Raw genomic sequence first — 27563 nt, 5'->3', positions numbered from 1 at the left:
GAACTTGTCATTTAAATATGATTGAGTTTGAATGTAAGAATAATACAAATGAGGGCATTTTATTTGAGTAGCTGATGTGATACTCTGTTTGGAATTAATCAATAAAATGAGTTGAAACATCCGATTTTTTCTTGAAATCAAAACATGTGTACAGCTAGATTCTTGTTTTGTCAGTGAGACTGAATTTGAGACAGACTCTGCTTTAACTGGGAGTCAAATATTTTCTGATGTTCATGTGTAACACGGCTCATAAGTTATGTTCTGGAAGTAGTGGTTAGGGTACAGACAACATTAACCGTGCGGTTACACTGTCTGATATGGAACTTTATCCACAAACAAACACGTGTAGATGTATTTCTACCATCAGATCTACCTACCCAACCATGTGCACCATCAGGATGATGTAGAAAACGATGAAGAGGTTGTGTGTGTACCAAAAGATCTCATAGTTTGACACCCTGAAACAAAAATGACAAAACACATGGTTATTTTTTAAAGAAACTGTCCCCTCTAAGTCATACCAAAGATGTTTTAAAGCAGACATACTGACTAAACGCTGACGTAAATGAGAAGTAATAAACTAGTAACATCTCATAGGGAAGCAAGAGAGTGAGAAACAAAAAAAAAGAGCTGAGACAAAGAAAGAAAAAAGCGAGGTGAGGGTTTGTTCAGGACCAGACGCACAGACTCCCAGCTCAGAGTTTGAGTAAGCAGGACATCAGAGGTCAATAACTAAGGGGTCATTACACACGACAACCCCCCCCATAAACACTGCAAACAGTGGACATCATCAGGACTTCTACTCATCCTCTTGACTGAAATGTCTTTCATGTTTGTTTCCTTAACGTATCTGTTACTGAACAGCGTCACCACAGATCAATCTGTTGTGTGCTCACCCCCCGATGAGCTGTCAGTGCTTTGTAATCCAATGACTTAAAGCTAAGGAAACAGATGTCTTGGTTAACATGTTCACTATTTTAGACGCCACAGTTACAACGAACAAAACAAATATATAGTTAGCTTTAAATCACTATTTCAAACCCAAAATTCCAATTATTCAAAATTTTAGAACATTGCTTAGGACAGCTGAAGAGAGACAGGAAAGGTTGCAAGGAGAGATAGTGGGGGATGACATGCAGCCAAAGTGATTCTCTTTTAATTAGTGTTATCCAACCATCTTTTTTTGCTTCATGTGTTTCCAAAGTGAGTAACGCGTTAGAGTAAATGAAAATAGCAGAACACAGCTCAGGGTGTTCTTCTTTGTGTCTGTTCTTCAAAGCAATTCATGAAGAGCTTCTGTTTAAATCCCTTCAAATGTCTGAATCTAAACCACACCAAAGCCCTTTTCACACATGCACACCAAGACATTTTCAGGACATGCTGCCCCTGGAATCTACCTGAGTTGCTCTTTCATACATCACTCACAGCATGAAGTTTTCCATGTCAGATCTGGTGAGTACGTGAGTCACAGTGTGATGTTTTCAACATATCCAAGGTGGCGGACGAAGTAATTTCCAGACACTTTCTGGAGTTTGGTGCATGTGTAAAGGGCTTGACAAGTATTTGATATGTACCTTTCTATCTGGGGTTATAGGCGATTGAAAAACAGGAGTAAAAGTTATACATTTCAACAACACATTGTCAACACATTGTGTGTAGGTCATGGGTAAGTTGAGGTTAATTAATAATACTTGGGTTAGGGGTTAGGCTTTTTTTATTTTGATGAATGGAAACCCTTTAATATACAACCAGACATCATGGTTGTATATTTTAATTTCCTAAACGGCATGCCTGTATATATATATATGTACAGCATTGTGAGAATGTGAATGTGTTCTGTATCATTGTCACTTATAGTGGGTGTTTTTTTCTTCCAGTGTGCGCCAGCCTTTATCCCACCTCTCCAGCCACTTATCCTCACTCTTATCTAGCCTCGAGATGTCTGGAAAAGCCTCTTGTCCTTTGTTCTATCACTCAAGGAAGCAGAGAGAGTACATGCATGCACACACACAACTCAAGTCTTACATACCTGCACAAGGTAACACACATGCACACATGCAGAGTGGGTGACCCACTATGACCTGTGTAATGACAGAGCTGTGAGTGGAACACTAAGAGGGGATTTCTCAGCACACCAACCTCTGTTGGCAAGTCTCTTCATGGTTTCCATCTAACATTTCTGTCTCACACAAACACACACACACCCAGAGAGAAAGACACCAGCAAACAGGCATGGCAAAGAAAAGACAAACATGGCAAAGAAAATGGGTTTGCTAGGCTTCAGGAATTTTTTACAAATGTTCTTTTTTTTTTTAAAGATTCATTTTTGGGCTTTTTGTAATGGAGAGACAGGACAGTGGATAGAGTTGGAAATCAGGGAGAGAGAGTAGGGAATGACTGGATTCGAACCCGGGCCGCCCAACTCTGTTAATACATCCACAGCACAACATATGACAAACACACCGACAATGACAGTTGTGATTGTGAATGATGGTTTCCTTTGACCTACCGCACGCAGTATGAGGATGATGTAAACATCAAAAAGAGGATGAGAACCAAAAGGACGCCAGTGACTCCTGGGACTAAAGAAAATCAGCCAATCAGAGAGCAGAGACAAGTTTAGATCCTAAGACACAGATGTTTGTACTCAAGTTCAACAAGAGATGTCTCCTCATTATGATATTTATACATTTGAATACATAATCTGAAGCTATCTAACAGTAATCAATCATTTTACATTTACAACAAAGACTTAAATTAGTTTACAAAAACATACAAAATAAGTACTGAAGAGACAGAAGGGACTAAACACAACATGACTTCTTACAGTCTTTTTGGCATCACACCACTCTAATCTGAATCCCGTCACTGCCTTCACTCTGACACAATAAAGAGTATTACAGCAATCATACAAATGCAAACTATGTTTGAAATAGTCATTTTCCTTCTTACTTGTTGTCAATATGATGAGTTTTGGGTCCTGGAAAGAAAACAAGAAACAAATAACTGTTTGTTAATGTAATCTTCTATGTCTGTGTCTGTGTCTGTGTGAGTACATGGGTCTCACCTCTCCTCTGTAGCGAGCCAAATTCAGCGCAGGAAAGTCATCTGAGTAACTCATACTGAAGTTGACGACATTCACCAGGTGGGCAGACACGTGCACAACTGCGGACGACAGAAAAGGGTTACACAATAGTGATTTGAAACACAACAGAGAGCATATTTGCTGCCTCACACAGACACACACAGACACACACACTGAGTTAATTATAAAGGTCAAAATGAACTGCTGGCAGACACTCTTACAAACATTTCTTTGTCTATTCAGCAGAAAGTCAGCAAAACATCCTCCTGACTCATTGGCGCACACACACATACACACATACACAAACACACACACACACACACACACACACACACACACACACACTCCCTTCTGACATCATAGGCTAACCATGCAGCTTTTCGACAGCTGATGGAATAAGAGGGCGTAATCACGGGACACAAGGGTCCTTTTTTCTCCCTTACATCCTTTCCCACTCCCACTGCTTACCGACCCCCCTCTGTCTTTCTTTTTTTCTTTCTTTCTTTCTTTCTCATGTCAGTCTCTTAGTATCTCTGTCAGTGATCCATGGTGTCTCTGTCTTGAAAATCTCAGATTCTTGTCGTCTCAAAACTTTTCAACTCTAATCCATGAGAGCTTTGTGTATTGCTGAAGAGGATATTTTGTGTGTGTGCATGTGTGTCTCTCAGTGTGTCATTTGGTTGACAATAAAACAGTAATAATGAAAGACGTTTTGAGCTCACAGAAGACGTAACAGTGAAGTAGATACCAGCTTTCGCAGTTTTTAATGTATGTTGCTCTGCTGAGTCTATGCATGGCATTATCAAACTGTTGATCCAATACTGAAACATCCAAACAAACCTGAACCATCCAAACAACTATTGGATGGATTTCGAGAGGACTCTTGGTACAGATGTTGATGATCTCCAAAAATGTAATCCTTTACATCTTGCACCACCATGAGTTTCACCTTTATGGTTCTGAGTAAAATGTCTGCAGTGTTCAATAGGTTGCCTGTGCTGCAGGTATAGACCTTGTCAAGAGAATCAATTCCAATTACTTTGTGTTTGGTACATTTTAGGATTAAAAGGAACTTAACACAAGAGAAGAGGCGACCGTGGCTCAGTGGTAGAGTCCGCCATCTCCCAAGGCTCGGGGTTCAATCCTACGCTCCAGTAAGCACATGTTGACGTGTCCTTGGACACTGAATCAGACATTCCCGCTGTTACATGTGAATATGTATGAAAGAGATGATTTAATACTGATGGACACTTTACATCAGCCTCTGCCAGCAGTGTGTGAGTGTGGAGTGAGTGGGTGAAAGTGTCAAAAGTGCTTTGAGTTGTCTAAAGTCTAGAAAAGGGCTAAACGAGTTCAGTCCATTTACCATTAAATTGCCAAACATCAGCATGTAAACTTTTCCTCCATTAACAGTAAGAACAGCCTCACAGATGGGCGAGCATGGATAATGGCTTGTGTGGAAAATAGGCTTAGTCTTCATTGTAAATAGTTTTAGCAATCCAGCTCCTTTTGTTACTTTCCTCTCAGTCTGTGGAAACAATTATATGATATCTGCTATTCTTGTTTGGCCCTTGGGCTGCTTTGTCATAACATTAAGTCAAATTGGACATATGGAGAAAGTGAGATTAACCATAAAGAGAGCATAAATCAAGAACTATCTTTCTATTGCGTTATGAGAAAAGTGGATACCTTGGTCTCTGCTGCTTTAGTCTTTTTTGATCCACCTACATTTATGGCAGTAACTACTATAACTTTGATGAAGCTGTTTCCCCATACGTCATCTTCTGGAGCAGACATCCCTTAAGACAGTGAACGTCTTCATTCAAAGTTCCTACTTGAACGTTAGAGCATTTAGAAATGACAGAAATGTGACAATATGATTTTTCTCTAAAGGCCACACTGAGGGTTACATCTCAACACTCATCAACCAGAGTCATTATGTTAGATTAGATTTTACTTTATTGATCCCCAGTGGGGAAATTCTGGCATTGCAGCAGCAAGACAGAGTGTTGCAGAATCCTATGTTACAGGCCAATAGATCTTTATAACTCAGATCGATGCTAGCACACAGCATGTGGAAATATGTCTCTTTCGTTGACTTGGGTTGTATTTCTTTGAGAGAAAATATAAGTAAGGTGTTACTGTACAGATCTGAAGGCTTCTCAAAGAAAAAAAAAACTCCCGACAAGAATGAAAAAGAAGAGGAAGCATGTAAACCAAAGAGGACACACAGCTGCTAGAATCTCCCATGATGTCATGAGAACAGGCTCGCGAGTGCAACAACACAGACGCACACGAAGACACACACACAACTACACTGCAAAACACACATGACCAGCTGGACGGATATCACAGCTGGTACTCCAGGAATGCTGAGCCAGCCTGGGTCCATCTATCCACACTTTTTATACTCACACACACACACACAGTGTGATACACGAGGACATTTGAGCTGCGGTGATAAGTGACAGTTTTTACCAGAGAAGATGCAGATGGCAACCCCACATGCCACATGGAAGGTCTTGCTCTTGTCGAGAAGTCTGCGAGTCTTTCTGCTCGATACCTGCAAGAGTACACGTTGTATCACAGACAACATTGTTATTGTTTTATCTTTGTAGCTGCTATTTCAGGAAACAAAAACACACACGACTCATTTTCTACTAAACTTAATATCCTCTGTCGGTTTATGTGGGGCACTCTTCTTCGTGGGAAACAGGACATTTCAGCAGCTCTCGTTAATACTGGAGCTCCCCCTCTTCGACTAGCTGACATAAGAAAAAAAAAACTCGCTTTTTAACTCGAACAATTGGTTTTCCTTTGAAATGTCTTTTTATCTTACAATCATTTAGCTTTTTTAAAGTAAAATTCCAAATAACACCCCCTATTTTTTTCTGTATATGTTCCATCTTCATACATCACCTATAGGGGCCAAAGTTAAAATATAATTGTGGGGGCCAGAAGTGGCCATGAGGTAGAGTATGGAGTATCGGCATTGTCTCTACCTGGAGCTCGCATCAACACAGCCTGGCTCTGTAGAAGGTGGCAATGCTGTGTTGGTTGTGGGGGCATGGGGTCAGTTATGTCACTTATCAGTCTGGCATAGGGTCACAATTTGGATGAGGGAGGTCTTCACTGAGTGCTTATCCTTTTATCAGGGCACAAATACCTTGTGTTTATTCCAAATCCACTTTACTAACAAACTAACTGATTGCTCTGTTGTTCTTCCTCGGACACTTCTCTGTTTGCGTTCCCCCCCCTTTACACTCTTTTGCCTTACTTACCGTGTGTGTTCCTCGAACAAAGGTGAGCAGGGAGCGACACATGGGCAACAGCACCAAGCTGCAGTTTAGGTTCAGCACTGACGCAGACGCCCTGCTGATGCACAGCCCGAGCTGGTAGAGAAAAGAAAAAACAAAAGCACACATACATTGTAAGGCATGTTGCTGAGATTGGGCCTGTTTAAGCGGATGTTAAGCGATACGGCTCCTGTGGTGAAAGATATAAACTGTTGAGCCTTTCCTGCTTAGATTTGGAGTATTGAATGTGTTCACTGAAGGACTAAGGCATGACTTCCCCCCCCACATAGGGTTACTTCAAACTGTCTTTGTCCTTCTCAGTATGTGGAGCTCAGACTTTTTCTCCTTAAGGTGTTTATCTGCTCAGGATTTCCTCTAAATGTAATATTTCTGTTACTTGTTTTTAGATGATGACACACAGAGACCTTACTGGTTACTGACTTACGTTTAAAACGACTTCTTAAAATTACTAAATAATTAAAATTGAACAAGAAACAAGAAAAAACATTTTCAAACGCACATTTATAGATGTCTCTGAGAAATAATGTGTTTTCTTACTACAATAAACAAGTCATTTTCAGTTCAGAGTCTGATATTATTGGCCCTTCTTGGATACATTTACAATCATTGTAGTTTTTAGAAGAGGGTGTTCACCATTTTTTCAGCACATTTCATTTACGGTATTTTGTAGACGCTGAAGCAGTTATTTGTTCAATGAACCCATGGATGTAGGACAACTTACGAGAAATGTATTTGGTTCAGATATACTAAAAATTGAATGATTCTTAGGTAAGTTCTGTGGAGCCAAGATTCACTTTCATGCGTATATTGACTGCAGTTTACAATGAAAATAAAAATGACAACATCTTCGGAAAGCGTAAGAAAAAAGCACACTTGTGTTCCTTGTTTTCACATTATCCAACAGATAAGACAGACTGCTTTGTCCACAGGGGTCGCCAGAATCGACACAAACCTGATTGTATCAGCACAGAGCATCTTTTCCTCTTGCTTTTCCTTCCATACAACCCTTCAACTCTGACTCACAGCTGGAAACCTCTGCAATAGATTAACTCTTGTGGATTCTACTTGTCAGTGGTCAAATGTGTTAAGACAGAGGCAAGATTTTATTTCTGACATCCAACAACAACTCACTGGCTTGCAAAGGAGGGTTTTAGATTTTGTCATCTGATTATTTCAGGTGTCAGGCGCCTAAATTAAGCACACTAATGCTTAAAGCCTGAGGTCAGCAGAAAGGGCTGCCCTGTCATCAGTTACATCCTTGCCTGACCTGCCTACTTTATTTAACACAATGAATCAACTAATCCACTCCGTAGGAATAGCTGAAAACATACTTGAAGTAGTTTGACAAGGAATAGTTCAAGGTTCACTTCCTTCACAGTGTGGTACCTCCTTCAAGAGTAGCTCATCGCCCATTATGCTCTTCCTCTCTTTGGTCCAATCATTTTCTAGATATTTCTCAAAGAATAACTTTGCTAAGTTCTTAAATAACACTCTGAAGGCCTGTCCTTTATCTACTTTGAAGTGTATTTCATTTGTCAAAGCTTTTGTTTAACAGTAACAGAAAAATCATGAAATGTAAACTGTAGATTTCTTCGACATCTCATAACATCCCGTATGTCTGATACATCTGCTGACAACAGAATGAAAGAGTGCAGGTTACCTGAAATGTGATTGATGTTTGTTATGTGCTGTAATGAGGTTGAAGAAATCTTGAGCTACAGCTTAATAATCAGAACTGGTTCATGCGGAAACAAGAGATGGGGGTCTACTTAATTCAGCAGATCTAAAAAAAAAAAAAAACCTTCTTGGACAGCCTCTGTGAGCACTGCAGGTGCTGTCTGTTCTGATAATCCCTCAGACACTGAAACAACTGGTGTAAAAGAAGAAGAAGAGTGTACTTATCAAAGAGAGATCGAGGGAGATCTCGATCTTGATGTACTACTACTAAAGCCCAGATTCAGAATCTCTTCTGAAAGTTTAACATAGGATACATATCCAATCCTCTTTCCCTTGTGCAAAAAGCAACCATTTTTCTGGCGATTTGGGGGTAATAGAAAATAATTACAAACAGAGATGAACATATTATGTCCTTTCAAAGGTGCATGCTAAGCAAAGCAAATTCTAATTTCTAATCAACCTCCAGTTATGCAGCAGCAATGTTATTGATTTGGCGCTTTTTTTTAGGGTCAGTTTTCGGTTTCTTCCAAACCCTGAGGATGATTCTTGGCTGTTTAACAACTAAATTCTCCGTCACCACCAGTTGTCTTCTGTCTCTGTTTCTCTGTTTGTAATGAAAAAGAAGGGTTAAGTGGGTTTTTAGAGCCTCAAAGCTACATTACATTTTCTGATGTGTCCAAAATGACAAACTTAGAGCTGAAAGAGTTTTTTTTCTTTTTCTTTTTTTAAAGGTTGCAGACCGGCCAGTTGAAACTCACTTTTAACCTCTGTATAGCCGAGGGAAGCTGCAAATCCATGTGTTAATTATCTGTAGGGTCACCTCTACAGGTAACCTTTTTATTTGATAGTGTTATCATAAGAGAGTAATTTAAACATGGATGCCCTGTGCACAGCACTGTCAGTCCTTATGTCTTTGTGCAAGTGATGGCAGCAAATCATTTAAAATAGCTTGAACAAGGGGTTCAGCTAAAATAAAATACAAACAAACAGTCACCACTAATTTCCATGTTAACATATATAAAGGAACCCCTATACGCTGTACGTCTAAATTAGAAAGAAGGAAGTGCAAAGAATCCTGACATATAAGAATCGAGCCCACAAACAGATCAACGAATCTACGTTTAGCAAGTCAAGGTTAACAACTGAAAAGTCAGATAGCTTTACCCTTTAAAAACTTCCCCTGCACAGACACTCCAGCACTGCCACCATAGAAAAGCAGCTGATTGCAAAACCACAAGCAGGAGATCAGATATCCAGCTTTCTGTACACACATGCACACATGCACACACATGCATGTACAGAACCACATAGGCGAACAAGATAAGACACTTTTTGAAGTCAAATCTTCATTCCCTTCAGCAGCATTGAGCTTTGAAATACATCTCTACCTTGGATATGCATGCACACACACACACACACACACACACACCCACACACACACACACACACACACACACACACACACACACACACACACACACACACACACAGTTAAAAAAGTGTGGCTACACACACACACAGTTAAAAAGTTGTAGATACACACACACACACACACACATACAAACTTAAGCCCTCTGGCAAGGCATTCAATCATGGCCAGCGGCGTGCCCACACTTGCCCCTCTCTCTCCCCTGTGCCTCCCACTGTACAGGCGATGCATGAATAGCTCACACATGCTGCTTGCTGCCACATCCTATTTTCCATCTTATTTCATACTCACAAACATCGCTCTAAATCCATTTTCTTATTGTCATTTTTTTTTTACTCAATATGCTTTAAAATTATCAAGAAAAATATTAACAAAACAATATGAGTTTGTCTCCTATGTGCTTAACATTTCCTGATTATCAGCTTGTGGTTTTGTGTACCATTTGATTGCTATTGCTGCTATAACAAAAACAATTAACTCACGGTTAGAATGAAGTATGTGGCACTGTTAATAACATGTGGTGACAATATTTACTCTGGGACATAATAAGTGTACAAGGAGAGAAAAGGTGGACATGGAGAAAACTGTGTCCTTGCTTTAACAACGTTGGCAGTGTGATTATTATTCTACACAACTGAATGTTTGAGATCAAAGATTAATCCGTTTAAATGTCCTAATGTGCAAAAGACAGCAATAAGGAAACAACCACTGACACTACAAATGCAATGCCTTGAATATGAGGGCGTAAATAGTCGATACAGAGCAACATGCACTTTCATCTGAATGGTCTTCTCTGACAGCGAGAGACAATTTTACTGGCACAAACGTCAACAAACATGCGCAAACCATCATGAACTTGTGACAACAATTAAACCAGCACTCACATGGTTCAACAGGCAAAATGTAACTCCTGATTCTGTCTGTGAACCATTGCTCGTTTCAATGTAGGCCAGCACAAACCGACCAACCTGTGAACACTCGCACGTTTAATTGCCATCAAAGAGTTGAAAGTCACAACTTAGACTCATTAAAACCTTCATGTGACAGTCGGCCATCCATCACAAAGCCTGTTCCTGTGATATAAATAGAGGTCTGCGGAGCCTGGGCCAGCAGGTCTCTTAATAAACAGAGATTAAGTAACTGCACTGATGAAGACACCAGAAAGGCTCACATTCAAGGTCATTTATAGGGATGCAAATATCATAATCAAGAAGTATTTCTTTTTTTTCTTTTGAGTTAGAGTCACAGTTGAGGATGCACTTAATACTGCTTTTGATGATTGTAACCGGATTGATTTGCCTCCTTCTGACTTCTAATTCATAACAGTTTTTGGATGTGTTTCAAAACCTACAAGTCTATGCTGCTGAGGCACTGCAGACCTCATTGCCCAAGCACCCTCACTGTAAACACACACACACACACACACACACACTTAAAAATAAAGGAATATAAATATGTTTTTTCTTCTCTTCCTTTTCAAAAGGAAACCTCAAGCTGACTCTTCTTTGAACTTCTGTGAAGGTTGTTTATACTGGTCATTTGAACATGTTCAAAATATATAGATAAGGTAAAGGATGAGTGTTCTGATTCACACCAAACTAAAGGAAATGATCGAATGCAGGTGACCTATATGATAATGTTGGAGGTCTTACCCCCAGCATCTTGTAGAGGTAGTGGTACTGCTTTCCAGTGGAGTACAGCAAGAAGGTCTTCATGAAGAGCCAGATGTTCGCTCCCAACCACAGCATCTGGACACACCAACAGAAGAGTCTAAACTTACAATTACAGAAATTAAAATAGCCTATAGACAATGCACAAAGCATCCCAAAAGCTTTTTTTTTTTTTTTTTTTTACTAATGCTCCTTTTGTTGATTTACATTTTGCAGGATTGTCATTTTACACTTAGTACAAACTGAAACTCCTTATCAATGGTACCCTAGTTGCTGTAGGTTGTATGGATACAGCATTTCAAGCAGCCACAAATAAGTTTAGTCAAACTGACAGCTGTGGTCGATGGTAAATGCTACAGCACCTGAACTTCATGTTCAAGTTTTCATGAAAAACCATTTTTTAACACACACATGAAAGAGCAGCCTGCTATAAAAGTGAAAGAGCTTTGAAATGTAGCCGACGAAAGTTCCCCCCACCAGGACGAAGTGCTTTCCTCCCTCGTTGGCGACCCAACTCCGAACCGACACAACCATGATGCCTTCACTGGCTCAGCAGCTGTCCGAACTTTCCAGCAGAGACCTCGGTGAGTGGCTGAGAAGTGAGGACTCCTTGTCTGTGTCTTTTCCTAATCACTGACTGTGTGCAGCTTCCGCAGACCGGCCGGTGTCTGCTCCGTCCTCCCCGCACTCCTCCGTTACACCGCTCCTTTCTGCTCTGAGCGCATTCTCACTTTTCGTCAACCCGCAACAAGCAGACTGAAGCTCTGTCCGAAAAACACTCACCGCATCTCTGACGCCTTTTCTGCGTGCTTTACGGCGGGCCTGGACGCTAAGTTAGTGTAAAACGCATTGTGGTTAAATTGACAGTGGGCAGAGTGAAGGTAACCACCAAAAAAAAGACAGGAGAACAATGAGTGTTAGTCCACTCTCCCTCACCGCTCCTCTCTGTCACTAGAGGGCGCCATAGTCAAACAGCTCCTAATCCTCAATTAGGACCTGTCGTCAATGATGTTCATCAGAGGTCAAACTGAATATATGACACCTTTTAAAAGGGCTAGTTGTGTCCGCCAGCGGTGAAGCGTTCAAACTCTGTTGCACAACGCAAGACTCCGGCATTTAAAATGATACTCAAGTAAAGAAGATTATTATGTAAGTATGATCAGAACATTTCCAACCTAGAGGCCTTTACACGTTTGACGTACTCAAAGCAGAAACAATTCATGCATTTCACAACTCTTTGCATGAATTTAAAATGGTCAACTCATAGCTATTTTCATTCTGCTGATCATCTTCTTGATTAATCAATTAACCATGCTTTTGCTCACCTAATAGTACAAAGGTATTAAATATTAATAAAATATGGTTACTGACAGAACTTAAACTACTTGAGTAAAATTGAAGAGAGGATTTGATGATAAAAACTCCTCGTTGATGAACCATTAACATTAACTTCAGGTATGATATCTCCGGTAAGTGAGAGATGGATTATCAATAGATTACTGACATTTGCTTTATTAGCTTTTTAAAATAGTAAACACCTGCCAAAGGGACGTTCACAACCTGCTGAAGCAAAGTTTTTATTAAGGGCATAATTCTGATCTAAAGACCAAAGAATAATCATTCAATCATTCATAAACCCATTCATTTGTTTCAATGTGTAAACAAATTGTGTAGGATTACTCATTAGAAAGTGGTATCAACAATGATACTACTGGTTGTAAGTGTTAATATCTGGTGTTGTAATAGAGTTGAGGCATCTTTAGATCAATAGTCTGATTTTTTTTTTAGGGGATTAGCAAAGTGAGTTCAAGTTTAGGATCTTCACAAGTGCACCATCATGAAGTCTTTTAAAGCTGTTAGCTCCATCTTGTGTCTCTGATCAGAAATGCAGCTGCAGTTTTCTGGCAAACAGGACTTTTATTTTGAAATTAAGGACATGACAAACATGATTTATGCATGTGTAAAATACTCTTATATGGGTATAGTGGACTCAATTCAGACTATGGGAAATCTCAATTCTACCAAACGCAATAAAACTTAACACATTTTATAACCCACAATATTGAGTTTTTTTAAGTTTTCGATGTTAGTTCTTGTTTTTAGAAATCATGAACGGTCAAACCATTTTCCTCAAAGCTCTCTCCAGCAGTTTTGTATGCACTTTGGATTACATCCCTTTGTCTTTATCAGAACAGAAATGAAGCTCTGGATCATCTTCAAAATAGACATTTGGCTGAAATAGTTTTATTAACTATCGTTTTCTTTAACTTTGTGGCAACAGTCAAGGGATGCCCTCTGCTATTTCAATATTACAGTTCCCTCATGTTCCATTGTGCTCATGTAACCTACAGATGTGTATCTTTGGAAGCTTTTGCTTCCCAATTGTTTTTTTTTTGGGGGGGGGGAGGATTTGGGTTTTTCATCCCATTGACTATCAGAATCCTTGAAAATATGAGGGTATTATACTGTTCTGCATGAATTGCATTAGCCCTAATGCCACCAAATATCAGTCTGATTGAAGTAATCATCAAAACATAGTCATGCTCACTGGATGATGTAAGAATACTTAAATCTAGTGTATAGGTTTTGGAACAATTGAGGTAGGCATTGACAGTTAGAGCAAACAAAACTAACCTCCGCCATAAGCTCGAGACAAACGGCGTGATTAGGATGAGGCAGATCTGTGGTCTGTGTCCTCCCAGCATTCCTGAGAGCAGAAAGCCCCCTCCCACTTCACGCTCCAGCCCACCGCATGAAAGAGACGTCCTAAACCCCACACAGCTGCTCGCAGAACCAGGAGAGGTCAGAAAGACCAGGGCTCATGTGTCTGTTAGTGTGGGAAAATATGTCAACAATACAACTACACATCAACATATGAGGTGAACTAAAAGTTAAGTGAAACATGTTATTGCTATATACAAACATGACGCCTTCTGAAATATTGTTGCTGTCTGTTTAGTTGGTTGATTCGACGTTCTGATTACTGACCCACTTAATAAGTCCACTTTTATACTGACTAAAGCTGAAGTTAAAGAGTAGAAGCAAGATGTGTTACTTAGGCCTAGCTCTGCCAGAAAAAAAGAAAAAATGAGCAGTTAATTATGAGAAAGAAATTACAACCAAAAGGAGTCAAATTGATGTCATTGTAAGTCAAAATTTAGACTTTTTGATTCTACATTTTAACTTAAAAAAAAAAGACAAACACGCACAAAAAGAACAATAAAAATAAAACAACAATAGTAAGCATTAAGCCAGGACAAAATTGTGTGTGTGTCATCTAAATAGTTTCCCTGAGTTGCAGTTTAGTGTGCATGTGAGAGGGGAGGTGAGGTGGGAAGAAAGAAAAGAAATGCATTTGACAGAAATGGGCTTCAAGATGTGTGATACGTTTTTATATTTACTTTCATATACAGTATGTAATGTTCTTTTTTTTTTTGTTTTTTTTTAACTCCTAACTTTACCCAACTCTGCTCTTCCTGCCCTGCATGCACAGCTTGATGAACTTGACATCATTTTAGAAGACTACACGTTACTTCTCAAGTCAAACATGCATGTTAATGCTATAGGAGGAACTGTCCTTTGAGTGTATTCTTGACAAACTAAAGGTTGAGTAACACTGAGTCAGCACTGAAATGTCCAAGGTGCACAACACAGTCATTACACTGGCCCAACACAGCACTAATGACTAGCTCCCTTTTTGTATTCCTCTCCCACTTTTCACTGCCTCTTTCTTTGCCACAGATTCTGTCATCGGCCCCCTCCCTCCCTCGCTACCTCCCTCCCTCCCTCCCTCCCTCCGTATCACTCGGCCATGCCCCAACTTTGCACTACAGAAAACAAATTACTCTCTCTATCTCTGGGAACGTGCACTGCAGACTAAGTTGTGTCAGAGTGTGGGAGCCTGTGGAACGTGCTGCACTAGAATGAGAAGGGAGAGCAGGTTAATCCAGTGGATCTGGTGGATTGTGGTTGTGACAGCTTTGTTTTTACTGGGCTTCATCATAGGTACGTAATAATAGCTAACAGAAATACTGCACATAAATAATACAAAAGTGATCAGACTGTATGCTCGGCCTGTCTGATATTCATGAAAAGACCCTTGTTTTGCAGGATTAAAAGTATTGAAATAATCATTCTGATAACTCAAATCTATTCACTGCTGTTTAAAGCTAATTCAGAAGGTTCACAGTTTTGTGGTTGAGCTTCAGTTTGTCACTACTCTGATACATTTCACATCTGTTCACTCACAGCAGGTTAACACACACTTTCCACAACCACAACACTATTTTATTATAATTACCGACATAACTGGAAGATTTCACAGCTGGGCACTGAGTGACATATATTACAGATATTCTTTGTGTTTAACCCTCCTCAGTGCAACTGTAAAATGTTTCGAATCACACTATGAAGCCATGAGAGCGTAAGTAGAACTAAAACTGATGTTTTACTGACTAAGTATGCCTGTCCTTTGTGTGTGTGTGTGTGTGTGTGTGTGTGTGTGTGTGTGTGTGTGTGTGTGTGTGTGTGTGTGTGTGTGTGTGTGTGTGTGTGTGTGTGTGTGTGTGTGTGTACTATAGGCTGGTTTGCAAAGCCAACAAATCCAAACAATGCAAACCACAGTGCATCCAACAAGTACCTCAGAGAGTTTCTGGATGACATGAAGCCAGAAAACATCCGAGAGCATCTCAGGTAAAGAGAAAAAAAAGCACCACCTACAGAAAATCTTCTTACTACAAGTAATGCAAAGTGGTACTAGTAGGTCAGTAGTTAAAAGCAAGGTTTTGCATGCCAGATAAAACAGTCCAGAGCTCGTCCTAGAGTTCTTTAAATCAAGCAGAAAGGTATCCATATGTCCAACACTTTCTTCTGAATTATACAATGACAATTTACAGTAAATTGTAAATTAAGTAAAGGAATGTTTACAGTCCCATGAGGATGACTGTGGTAATCCCCTCGTTTTTTTCATGTAACAACTCCTACAAGAGGCCATGTCTTTTCACATGCACAGCAACTGAGGTCTTGACAGGAAGCTTAACTGAGGTTAACCACACATACCCACATCGACCTCACCTCTTTAACCCCAGTGACCCCCTGCTAGTTGAAGCAAAATCATGCCGTGCTGCCAGACATCGCTCAAACCCCCAGAACTTTCTCTCCAAAAACTTAAGGGGATCCTGAAGTTTGCAAAGACAGCAAGCATGATTTATAATTCCTGCTGTACTGTGTTTACAGAACAGCAGGGGATCATAAATCATGCTGTCAGACAACTTTTAATAAGCTAACCATATAAAAGCTAGTTTTTGATCACTGGTTGATACTTGTTTCTCTAAATAAAGGACCAATGTGCAGAATTAAAATTATTTATTTTTAACAAAAGGCAAAAAAGGCAAAAGCTAGTGCCTGACGGATATGCTTTAAGGCCGATACCGATATTAGGGATAGAGAGAAATCGACACCGATATATTGGCCGATATCTTTCTTTGATCTATCTTCGATCTGTGGAGATAGATAAATATAGGTAAACACATTTATTGTGTGGATCCCTCAAATGCAGTTATCAGACACTTGTGTAAACTATGATGAAGACAAGATGGCCACTCAACTAGCAAGTTACATGACATGTACTTGCATCACCCCTTGAATCACTGGAGAGTGATAATGCTTGTTGTAATCCATACAGCACACTCTGCTGGTGATAGAGAACTGCTCATGGAATACAATGATACTCAAACGAAATGCTATTTGACTGGTGAATGAATATAGTTATATCGGCGTATATCTGCGATAAAATCAGCCGATACCGATAGTCACTTGATATGCTGATATCGGCCGATATCATCGGCTGGCCGATTAATCTGTAGGGCTCTAGCAAAAGTTTCCTTTTTCTTCTAAAAATCAAAATGCAAATAATAAAAGATCCAATGTAAGTCCAAACAAAGGGACAAACAAAACACGAGCTCAGAGATAAATCCATACAAGGAGACATGGAGAAAGTCTGAAATCGGACTGACACTGAAGGGAAGTAACACAGTGACTAAATAGACACTGGAGTAATCAAGATGGCTGTGACACAGTGGAGGCAAACACACCAAGGCAGGAAATGGCCCACTAAAACAAGAATAACAAAATAAAACAGGAAACACTAAAGATAAGACTAGGGAATAGAAAAATGCTCACAAAGGGAAATCCAGAAACACAAGGAATGAAAGCAGAAAATGAAACAGGAATCACAAAGAACTATCAATACCTTGGAAATAATAATCGTGACACCATTCACTGACTGATGACGTCCTCTACACAGGAAATTTACACGACTTCCCCACCTGGCTGGCACAGAGCAGAACCTGAGGTATGCAGAGCAGATCAAGAAAGAGTGGCTACAGTTTGGACTGGACTCCGTGGAGATGGTGCCCTATGACGTCCTGTTGTCCTATCCCAACAAATCACAGCCAAATTACATCTCAGTAGTTGATCAGCTTGGCAACGAGGTACAGTACATACGCAATACGACTTTTAATGAACCTTTAAGCTCCACACTTTTCCTAACATATCATGTCAGCCTCTCCTTCTACATGTCTGCAGCATTTGAAATTGTTTCTGGTACAATAGTATCATTATAGTTTGCTCCCATCTATTATAGCATTAGGCGGGCTGTCATGCCTCATACAGGCAATTTAACACTATTGCCTCATGTTCATATTGAGTAACTCTGCTTTAGTTTTATAAATGCCAAACAGTTTGTTAAACTAACAAAGTTTTCCACTGAGAGCACTCTTATGAGAACTCAATTTTCCACACTCACCCCCCTAAATCTCAGGAATTTTTATTTTTTATTTTCTCACGCACTTTAACAAAAGCTCTTTTTGGGATGGCTATCGGGGATTAGCAAAGTTGCAGCTTTTATATATCGAGATCATGAATATATTAAAAACACAGACACATTCTGCACTAGGCCTCATGTTTACCTCGCATGATCACAGAACTGCAAGACAGCTGGTTCAAGTCCAAGGTCCTTTAATGGCCTTTTTGTGAGATAAAACTAATAAACAGAGATAATGATACAGCGCAGAGGCAAACAGGGGAAAACAGACAAAGGTTTACTGCACTGCCGTTATGCAGCGGACAATGTAGGAACCACAATGTGAGACTACACTTCAGCTACATTTCAGCTGAAAAGTATTCACAGAGTAGCAAACACATTTAGAGGTTACGGCATGTTTCTCACAGTAACCTGATCAGCCTAACCCTACGGTACACACAGCTGCAGATCCTGAAAGCCACTTTTCAACCGTAAGCAAAAATGAATCAAGTGGGATCTGCAAATCACTCCAACTTTGTTTTGATGTATAGACAACAATCTGAAAACCACTTGGAACATTTTCTCTGTAAAAATACTCATTTACAAGTAAAAAAAGATAATTTAAAACTAGGTTACAAATAAAGAAAATGTAGTTGAAATATTAGACTAAAACCCGATCAATATGATTCTAACTCTGATTGTGGAATCATTTTACTGTTGTTGCTTGTTCAGGTTTGAATTGTTATGGTGGAATATTTTAATGATTTGATTATCTATTGGATTGATTGATTGTTTGAGTCTTAAAACGTCAGAAAAGGAGACAAGCTGTAAGAACTACCTGCATTCCAAAGTAACATCATCAGAAAGGATCATAATGTGTTCTTTGGTAAGCAAACAAAATCAAGAGTACTGCAATTTGGGGGCAATGATCGTAACAAGTGTCAGGATAATAGATCAAATAACTAAATATCAGATGTTTAAGTTCAGTCAAAAGAAACATACCTTTAATAGAAATCCTCATATATATAATACATACTGAAATGTTCAGTATTTTTGCATATCAACTAACATTTCTTAATTATGTAATTACGTTTTTTGTACATATTGTTGGGTTGTCTGGAATATTAAACAGCATCTTAATAGCCAAACCCTTGTATCACTTGTATTAAACAAATTCTAAACCAACATGATGCAGATGCCCAATTACAACGCCCTAAAATGTAATGCTGCAGAAAATCCCTACATGAAAATGATGATCAAGAAAAAGAACCGTTAAATTTGAACTACATTTAGTATTTGGGTGAATGTAGATTTCATGTAGAATCCATCCCGGTGCTCTGCTGACAGTGAATATAATACAACTTTAAGACATTTACTAAGTTAAATAGGACAAGTATTAAGATGTTTTAAACTTGGTAATTTGGTCTTACCAGGTTTTCAAAACGTCCTTGGCTGAGCCGGTTCCAGAGGGTTATGAAGACGTTTCTGACATTGTGCCTCCATACAGCGCCTTCTCTGCCAAGGGACAACCTGAGGTACACACACACACACACACACACACACACACACACACACACACACACACACACACACACACACACACACACACACACACACACACACACACACACACACACACATGCACAAACACAAATCATTGTATCACCTGTACCCATTCTGACTGTGCCTAAGACCTCTCCTTTTTTTGTCTTTCTCCTCAGGGGGAGTTGGTTTATGTGAACTATGGTCGCACAGAAGACTTTTTCCAGTTAGAGAGGGAGATGGGCATCAATGCTACTGGGAAGATTGTTATTGTCCGATATGGCAAAATATTCAGAGGCAATAAGGTAAGAAAAACTTTTGTCTTATGTGAAAGGACTCCTGTTTGTGACTGAGTGTTGTCATTAAACAAAACAAAACACACTGATGGTAGAATGTCCTGGAAATGTCATTTCAAATACGGATGAATTTGAATTAGCCTTTTTTTTTTATGCAAAACATTGTTTAGATGGTTTCATTTTGGTTAGCATCTTTTGACATTTAATGCTATTCATGAAATTTAAACTCAATCAAATGTAGTTTGTGACTCACACAGAAAAGGAGGACATGCAAAACAAACATTTTGTACACAATCAAAACAACTTACTTTCAACTGTTTGATCTGTTCCACCAGGTGAAGAACGCCGTGTTAGCCGGAGCTAAGGGGATCATTATGTTTTCAGACCCAGCAGACTACTGGGCTGCCGGAGTCCAGGTAGTACAATCTGTAACATTTTAACAAAAGTATTTAGAATCTGTGAAACTGTGTTAGAAACTGTGACAATCAATGCACTAAATATTGAAACCATAATTTTCTTTCTAAACAAACCTCGTAAATTAAAGGAACTAAAATAACAACATTAATTTATTACCGCCGGAAATGACTGCTGAGCCTTCAAGAAATTATATATTCTTTTTGAATATTTAAATTCAGGAGAGAAATACATTCTGGGGATTCAAATCATTATTTTTTAAACCCTGTGTGTGCAGCCCTACCCTGAAGGCTGGAACCTGCCTGGTGGAGGAGCTCAGAGAGGAAACGTTCTCAACCTGAATGGAGCAGGAGACCCGCTAACACCGGGGTACCCTGCTAAAGGTGTGTGTCTCTGTGTGCTTGTACCTGGACAAAGTGTTTACATGTTTGACTTTATCTATTAAAGCCTTGTCTCCTCATTTACAGAATATACCTACAGATTCAGTCTAGAGGATGGAGTGGGACTTCCCAAGATCCCTGTGCATCCAATAGGCTTCCATGATGCAATCCACCTACTGAAGTAATTTTTGGCTCTTTATGTGCGTCTGTGTAGCTGACGGTAACATGCTTCCATGCACAAATTGTTTAAGTTATGTTTAGGGCTAACGTTAGTTTTGCAAGATAATATTCTGATTAATGCAAAAAAAAAAAAAAAACTCTAGCTGCAGGTCATTTGTCATGCAGAAAGGGTTGGACAAATTTAATACACATCCAGTCAATGGCTATTTTACCTTTAACAGGAACATGGGAGGACAGACTCCCCCCAACAACTGGAAAGGAGCTCTGAATGTCTCCTACAAGATCGGTCCCGGATTTACGGAGGGGTCCAAGATCCAGTAAGTGCTTGCATGAAGCTTTAATCATGTCCACGGTCTAATAAGTGATCACTTGTGTCCACTTTACAAAGTAATGGCATTATTCGTCGCAATCAAATGTTCCTCTCCAGTTAGTAGTCTCTCCTTCCTTATGCTACAGTAACGTCTACACTCTGTGTTAAAGTGTCTGAATAGAGGCTCCCCTTTTGAAGCTCTTTTCCTCTTGCTAAGCTTTATTGGCCCAGAGGCAAGTAGCCAAATGAAGTACAATAGAGGCCCTTGTATCTGTGTGAGAGACATAAATACCCATAAATGCACATCCAGGCCGCACAAATTAAGCATGTATGTATGTACCATAACACTATCCCAATTACAAACAAATAGAATCAATCAAATTTGTTCTTCTCCTACTTTGTCATTGGTATTTAAATTGATCCTAAAATAGTGGTTGAAAGTTAAACAAAATAAAATGAGAAGTTTGTATTTCTTTCCCTATCACTGCCCTCTTCCTTCCTCTTCTCTATTCTGTCATTAACCGAATGAGTTAAACAAAATGTACTTTAGAATGTTGTTCATGTAGTTGTTTTGCTCTAATAATGCTTTCCAAACTTGAAACATTAGTCATGTTATGTGAACGTTTTTTTTACTATTTCTTCTCCGTCTCTTCATGTGTCTCTGAGTCTCATGTCTTCCCTGTGTGTAATATGTCTGACACAGGAAGGTGCGTATGAACATCCACACTAACAACCAGGTAACCAGGATCTATAACGTCATTGGCCGGATAAGAGGAGCTCTGGAGCCAGGTACAACGTCCTAACCTGTCCTGTCCTTATCCTGCAGTTAAACTTGAAGCAACATTATACAAAGAAACAGCACATACAAGAACCACTTATGATAAGAATATGGACACAGGTTGATATTATGATCCCAAAAAGAAAAACATGTTAGAATAGGAGGATTTTTAAAGAACAAAATGGACAAAGGAAAATTGCAATTCCTTCCATCATGTCTTTTTGCCTCTGACTGTGTGTATGATGTGTGCGTGCGTGTGTGTATGTATAGACAGGTATGTGATTCTGGGAGGGCACCGGGATGCTTGGGTGTTTGGAGGAATTGATCCCATGTCTGGTGCTGCGGTGGTTCACGAAACTGTGAGGAGCGCCGGAAGGCAGCTAAGCAAAGGTACAACTCTACTCGTGTGAAATTAGTGAATGATAGTGTCTATGACCAGTACTCAATGTGTGTGTGTTTATGTGCAGGTTAGTGACATTTCTATTGATGTTCACCTCATGATACAGCCTTTTTTAGTTGTTGCTGGCTCTCATAAAGCACGTTCTGGTCTGGTGTCCCCACAGTGCCACAAAGTCAGTGTCATGTGCGTATGTGTTTTCATGTTTATAGGCTGGAGGCCTAGAAGGACTGTCATATTTGCCAGCTGGGATGCAGAGGAGTTCGGACTTCTGGGATCTACAGAATGGGCAGAGGTTTAATCTATATGCAATCACGCATTTGCACATTCTAATACATGCACACAAAAACACAAATTGACCTTGTTAACCCGTCTGTACAGGACAACGCCAAAGTGCTGCAGGAAAGAGCTGTTGCCTATATCAACGCTGACTCTGCCATTGAGGGTTAGTGTGTTTGCTTACTCTCCACAACATACAGTATAGGCAATGTTGAGGCCTACTTGATATTGATAATGTGTGTGAATGTATGGATTTCAGGTATGTACACACTGAGGGTTGACTGCACACCGTCGCTGCACACTTTGGTGTACGATCTCACCAAACAGGTGAGCAGAGTTATTCACTCTTAAGAAATGGAAAAACCTAAATGGGTTTGGGTGAATTCATTTGGTGTTTATTGCTAACTCTCTCCCTGCCTGTCTGTCCGTCGTTTGTTTCTGTGTTTGCATGTAGATAGTCAGCCCAGAAGAAGGAGAGGAGGGAGTTTCTCTTTATGAGAGTTGGCATAAGAAGGACAACTGGACGAATGATCGTGATGCACCAAGGTACAATTGAAACTCATCGGTCAGTCATAGCTGTTCAACCAAGTGATGTAGAAATAAATTAAACAAATGACTACATCTGCCTGTGCTCCACTCTGTTGTGCTGCAGAATCAGTAAACTTGGGTCAGGAAGCGACTTCGAGGCCTACTTTATTCGGCTGGGAATCGCCGCAGGCAGAGCAAGATACACCAAGAACAAGGTGAGACGTGCTGCACTTAAGAGACTGATCTGCATAGAAATGAGTCATTGTTATGATTTGATTTGATTTTTTATGTCTTTGTGAGTATCAGTTTGTATTTTGGGGGTCCAATGCAAAGCATATCCATTCTACTACATCTTCTTGAAGGAACTGTTTTGGGTGAAATGTATTTAGCCACACTAGTTTTACTTGTCTGTCTGAATATGCTCCTCTCATTAAGCCTGTGTATATATGGTTATATATGTGTTGGTTAGCTATTAATAACTTTATTTGAGTACTGGCTAAGATTTGATTTGTTTGACCTACATTGTATGTTCTTTGAATTGTTGCAAAAAGTTGCTGTTTTCAAAAAGTTTGCAATGACGGTTACATTTTGCTTGACATCACGTTTGTGTCTTCACTCAATGGTTGAATGTAACTAGAGCATGAGAAACTGGGTTTGTAAAGTATCTCTGCCTCTATGTAAAGTGTCTTGTGTTGTCCATTCAGAAAACAGAGCGGTACAGCAGCTATCCAGTCTATCACAGTGTTTATGAAACATTTGAGATAGTGGAGAAGTACTACGACCCCTCCTTTAAGAGGCTGCGGGCTGTGGCCCAGGTGAGAGGTGGGCTTATCTTCCTGTTGGCTGATTCCCAACTCCTCCCGCTGGATGTAATCCAATATGCCGACTCGCTGAGGAAGTATGCTCACAGCATCGCACAACTGGCACAGAGGCACCCAGAGGAAATGAGGATGTATGAGGTGTCGTTTGGTGAGTGGATTCTGGTCACTTTGTGCTTTGGATTAAGGAAAATGAATATTAAGTTAAGGTCAAGTTGAAATGTTAATAGGAGTAAAACAGCCAGCAGACTTTTCGATAAATCTGTCATCATTTTAAGCCTTTGTCGTATCTATTTTCAGATTCCTTGTTTTCTGCTGTGGAGAACTTCACTGTTGCAGCAAGCGACTTTCATCAGCGCCTGCAGACCCTCAATAGAGCAGAGTAAGTGTGGGTTTAACATTTGTTACATTTTAGATCAGTTAAAGAAAATGAAATGTGTTTTTTTGCATGTTTTAAGTTCACATATTCAAAACATATATGACAATGTACTGAGTAAATCAATTTTATTTTAATTTTATAATAAATATCACACCTCCAACATATATTACTCTGTAACAAAGCTTCCAATGAACACTATTTTTTATTTGTTTATTATTATTGTGATGAGATTATAGCTGAAAGTGTGCATCAATTTTTCTTATTTCTGTTGTCCCTGGACTTCTGTTACACAATCACCCTGATAAAAATCCTATAATTATCATTACAGCATACATCTCCACCATTAGTAAAGACCTTTGCTAAAACATGTGATTTAATTAATAATGACTTTAACTGGAAAACAAGAAGTCATTAGAAACGTAGACTTTATGGCAGACCTCTATTGGATTGCATGCATTGATTGTGCGGGTGTGCCTTCAATATGACTACTGTGAATGTTTCGTCCAGTAAAGGCCATCAGTCTAATGTCGTTAGTGTGTGTGTGTGTGTGTGTGTGTGTGTGTGTGTGTGTGTGTGTGTGTGTGTGTGTGTGTGTATCAGTCCTCTGCAGGTACGTGTCATGAACGATCAACTCATGTATCTGGAGCGAGCCTTCATAGACCCCCTGGGATTACCCGGCAGACCGTTCTACCGGTTAGTAACAACACAAACAGTAGACTGTTTACATGACTTACCAGGCACCGTGTTGTTTATTTTTGACTTTGTATGATCAGAATACCAATCCATACATCATAAATGTAGTGTTCTCATAGGCTTCATAGACTGCACATTCATTCATTAATGCCTAGAGTTTGTTCATTTTTCTGACCTCTGTTCTATCAGCAGACCTGCTTTTAGCAGCTCACTCAAAACTGAGCTTTGGATGTTTGTCATATGAGAGGTGAAGATAAAGACACTGTCCCGTGAAACACTGTGGTCTTGGTGACTTCAAACACAGCTAGGGAAAGACAGGCACTATCTTACATGAACAGCACTGTTTATTGTTTTGATGCTGCATGTATGACTGTTTTCAGGTGTTGATCATCTGTGAAATACTGCCAAAAATATGTTCCTCTCTTTCAATACTATGACCTTTGACCTTGTTATGGTAAGCTATTGAATCTGTAATACCTCAAGTGTAATCCATAACATATCTTTCTCTCTTTTTCAGACATGTGATCTTTGCTCCCAGCAGCCATAATAAATATGCAGGCGAGTCTTTCCCCGGGATCTACGATGCATTGTTTGATATTGAGAACTCAGCTGACCCGCAGAAGTCCTGGGAGGAAGTCAAGCGTCAAATCAGCATTGCAGCATTCACCGTTCACGCTGCTGCCATGACCCTAACGCCACCTGCATGAAGCACACATAGCCTGACTGAGAAATCTTTAAGAATTATGTTGTAACACACACAAAGCATTGACAAGCGCTGTTTTCTGATGCAGTCTTGCTCCCGGAACGTCCAAAGCTCAGTAATACAATGACTTTTTTGTGTGTTTTTCGGAGTGTCCTTACTGGAGCATAACTTACAAATCTTAGTGTTTTATTTGTTTTACGCTGCTACAGAATAGTAATAATTTATGATTTGTTGATGTTGTTGTTTTGTAATAATATTATTTAGCTTTAAGACAGCCAAATAAATCAATCCTTCCTTTATTTGTAACAAAAGACAACTGATATCTCCTGCATGAAATGACTCTAGGAAAAAAAATGTGAAACATGACAGGAATGGCACTGAGTTTTATATACGTGTTTACCGATCTTTTTTTAAATAAATGACTGTCTTTAGGCTCCTTAAAGAAATGAAGTGTTCTTACAAATACAGGTGTCCCTTGCGTCTCTCACCACACATCGTGTGGTACTTTCATCAGCTCACATCGGGCTGTACTGTCACTTTACTATAAGCTAACAAAATCATAAACTTAACATTTGATATTCACCTAATGTTTAAGATTAATCTCACTGAAGACATCAGTCCAATTCCAAACAGCATTCAGAGTTACGAATTTTACAGATCAGAAATTATTTACTGTGTTGTGATAATGGATTAACAAAGATACCCTTTGTTTTTCGCTCGTTGTAACTGTATTGCTTGCAAAGCTGCAACTGCCGATAGACTTTCCTGCAGATTTAAAGAGACAGTCAACTGAATGTTGAATCTATATTCAGGGAAATCTGGCTTTGTACGAGCATGAGCAAATAAGTGACTAACAGTTGAGTGGTGGAGACAAAGTGGTTAAATAAGTGCTGTCCATATACCAGCCACACGAATAAGCCAACATAATGTTTGTTATAAGAGGCAGACTAAAGTCATTTGTTTCAAAATTAAGTTTTACGCTGTAGGACCATTTACACTTTTTAAGTGTCAAAGGCAATCATTTGACATTTATACAAAGTAAATAATCAATCATATAGATAAGTCAGCTGTTCAGTCTGAGTACTCAAGTTCTGTTTCTTTTGTTCATACTTTGTTGAATGCTGATTTCAGACATCTGAATGCCTCATCTTTGGACTCATTCTAAAGTCTTCTCAAACACCATCTGTTCTCCACACTTTGCCTCTCCATCAGTCTCCCATCATTTGCTTCCTGACCCCGGTTTGTTTTGTTTTGTTCTTTAGTCCCTGCACCATGTAAAGTGTCCTAGGGTCCCTTGAAAGGAATCTATTATTATTATTATTATTATTATTATTATTATAGGATTCAAACATTACAACTATACATCCCTTTATATGTAGAGATCCAAAGCCTGAAGCCAAAGTGTTTCATATTACCACTAGAAGGCGCCAAATATCCTCTTAAACCACTTTTTTTTTTTAAATCAGAGAACAGAGAAGTTTTATGTTTACTGTGAAGCAAGATGTTCACTTACCCTGCCAAAACGCATTTTCTTTCATAATCCTTGATCTCAATAATCTCCTGGATTTTCATCTAAAACAGTCAGAGACACAGAGCAGAGCTATGTGGACATGTCACAGAGTTCATGTGAGAATACTTGTTATGAGCATGCTGTCGTGTCTGCATGCCTGTACATGAGCGTTTATACCCGAGGTGCTGAAGGCCTCATCTTCAGACGATGTCCTGTCTTCTGTTCTGATACCAGTCAAAACCCACACAGCATCATCTTCATCATGTGGAGACTGAGACGGGGAGTTTAGAGGTAAAGGCTGATGAAGACTCAGCAAGGACACAACACATCGGAATAATTATGTTCACCCTCCATTCTTTCACTTTGATTGAAGCTC

General features: G+C 39.5%; 2 protein-coding genes across 7 annotated transcripts in view; one reads left to right on the top strand and one right to left on the bottom strand.

Annotated features, from left to right (window-relative positions):
• The window catches only part of LOC132980312 (NADPH oxidase 4), a 30567-nt gene extending 10403 nt beyond the window's left edge, over positions 1–20164 (bottom strand). For 2 of the 6 annotated variants that reach the window (XM_061046370.1, XM_061046375.1), the window contains exons 1-8: positions 11656–11912; positions 11161–11256; positions 6367–6477; positions 5564–5648; positions 3068–3165; positions 2953–2980; positions 2510–2582; positions 378–458 (exon numbers count right to left, since the gene is read on the bottom strand). In XM_061046370.1, coding sequence (XP_060902353.1) covers positions 378–458; positions 2510–2582; positions 2953–2980; positions 3068–3165; positions 5564–5648; positions 6367–6477; positions 11161–11256; positions 11656–11712 — 629 coding nt within the window. In that variant the 5' untranslated portion in view covers positions 11713–11912. Of the gene's footprint in view, positions 1–377; positions 459–2509; positions 2583–2952; positions 2981–3067; positions 3166–5563; positions 5649–6366; positions 6478–11160; positions 11257–11655; positions 11913–11961; positions 12113–13812; positions 14006–16251; positions 17487–19410; positions 19511–20126 lie in introns of those variants that run through there. The other 4 variants (XM_061046373.1, XM_061046372.1, XM_061046371.1 and 1 more) reach the window with 4 other exon arrangements.
• Positions 14654–26123, top strand: naalad2 (N-acetylated alpha-linked acidic dipeptidase 2). The gene is made up of 20 exons (XM_061046369.1): positions 14654–15183; positions 15759–15870; positions 17483–17669; positions 19414–19515; positions 19702–19827; positions 20154–20234; positions 20510–20615; positions 20700–20793; positions 21014–21109; positions 21806–21891; positions 22151–22270; positions 22490–22572; positions 22659–22722; positions 22816–22883; positions 23011–23102; positions 23209–23299; positions 23789–24053; positions 24203–24284; positions 24882–24974; positions 25492–26123. Exons 1-20 carry the CDS (start codon positions 15102–15104, stop codon positions 25679–25681), a joined length of 2220 nt encoding a protein of 739 aa, XP_060902352.1. The 5' UTR covers positions 14654–15101; the 3' UTR covers positions 25682–26123.
• The last annotated feature ends 1440 nt before the right edge of the window (positions 26124–27563 follow it).

This window comes from Labrus mixtus, chromosome 9, assembly GCF_963584025.1.
Source record: "Labrus mixtus chromosome 9, fLabMix1.1, whole genome shotgun sequence".
NCBI classification, from domain to species: Eukaryota; Metazoa; Chordata; class Actinopteri; order Labriformes; family Labridae; genus Labrus; species Labrus mixtus.
The sequence above is the reverse complement of the archived record's forward strand: the minus strand, read 5'-3'. Positions and strand labels throughout refer to the sequence as shown.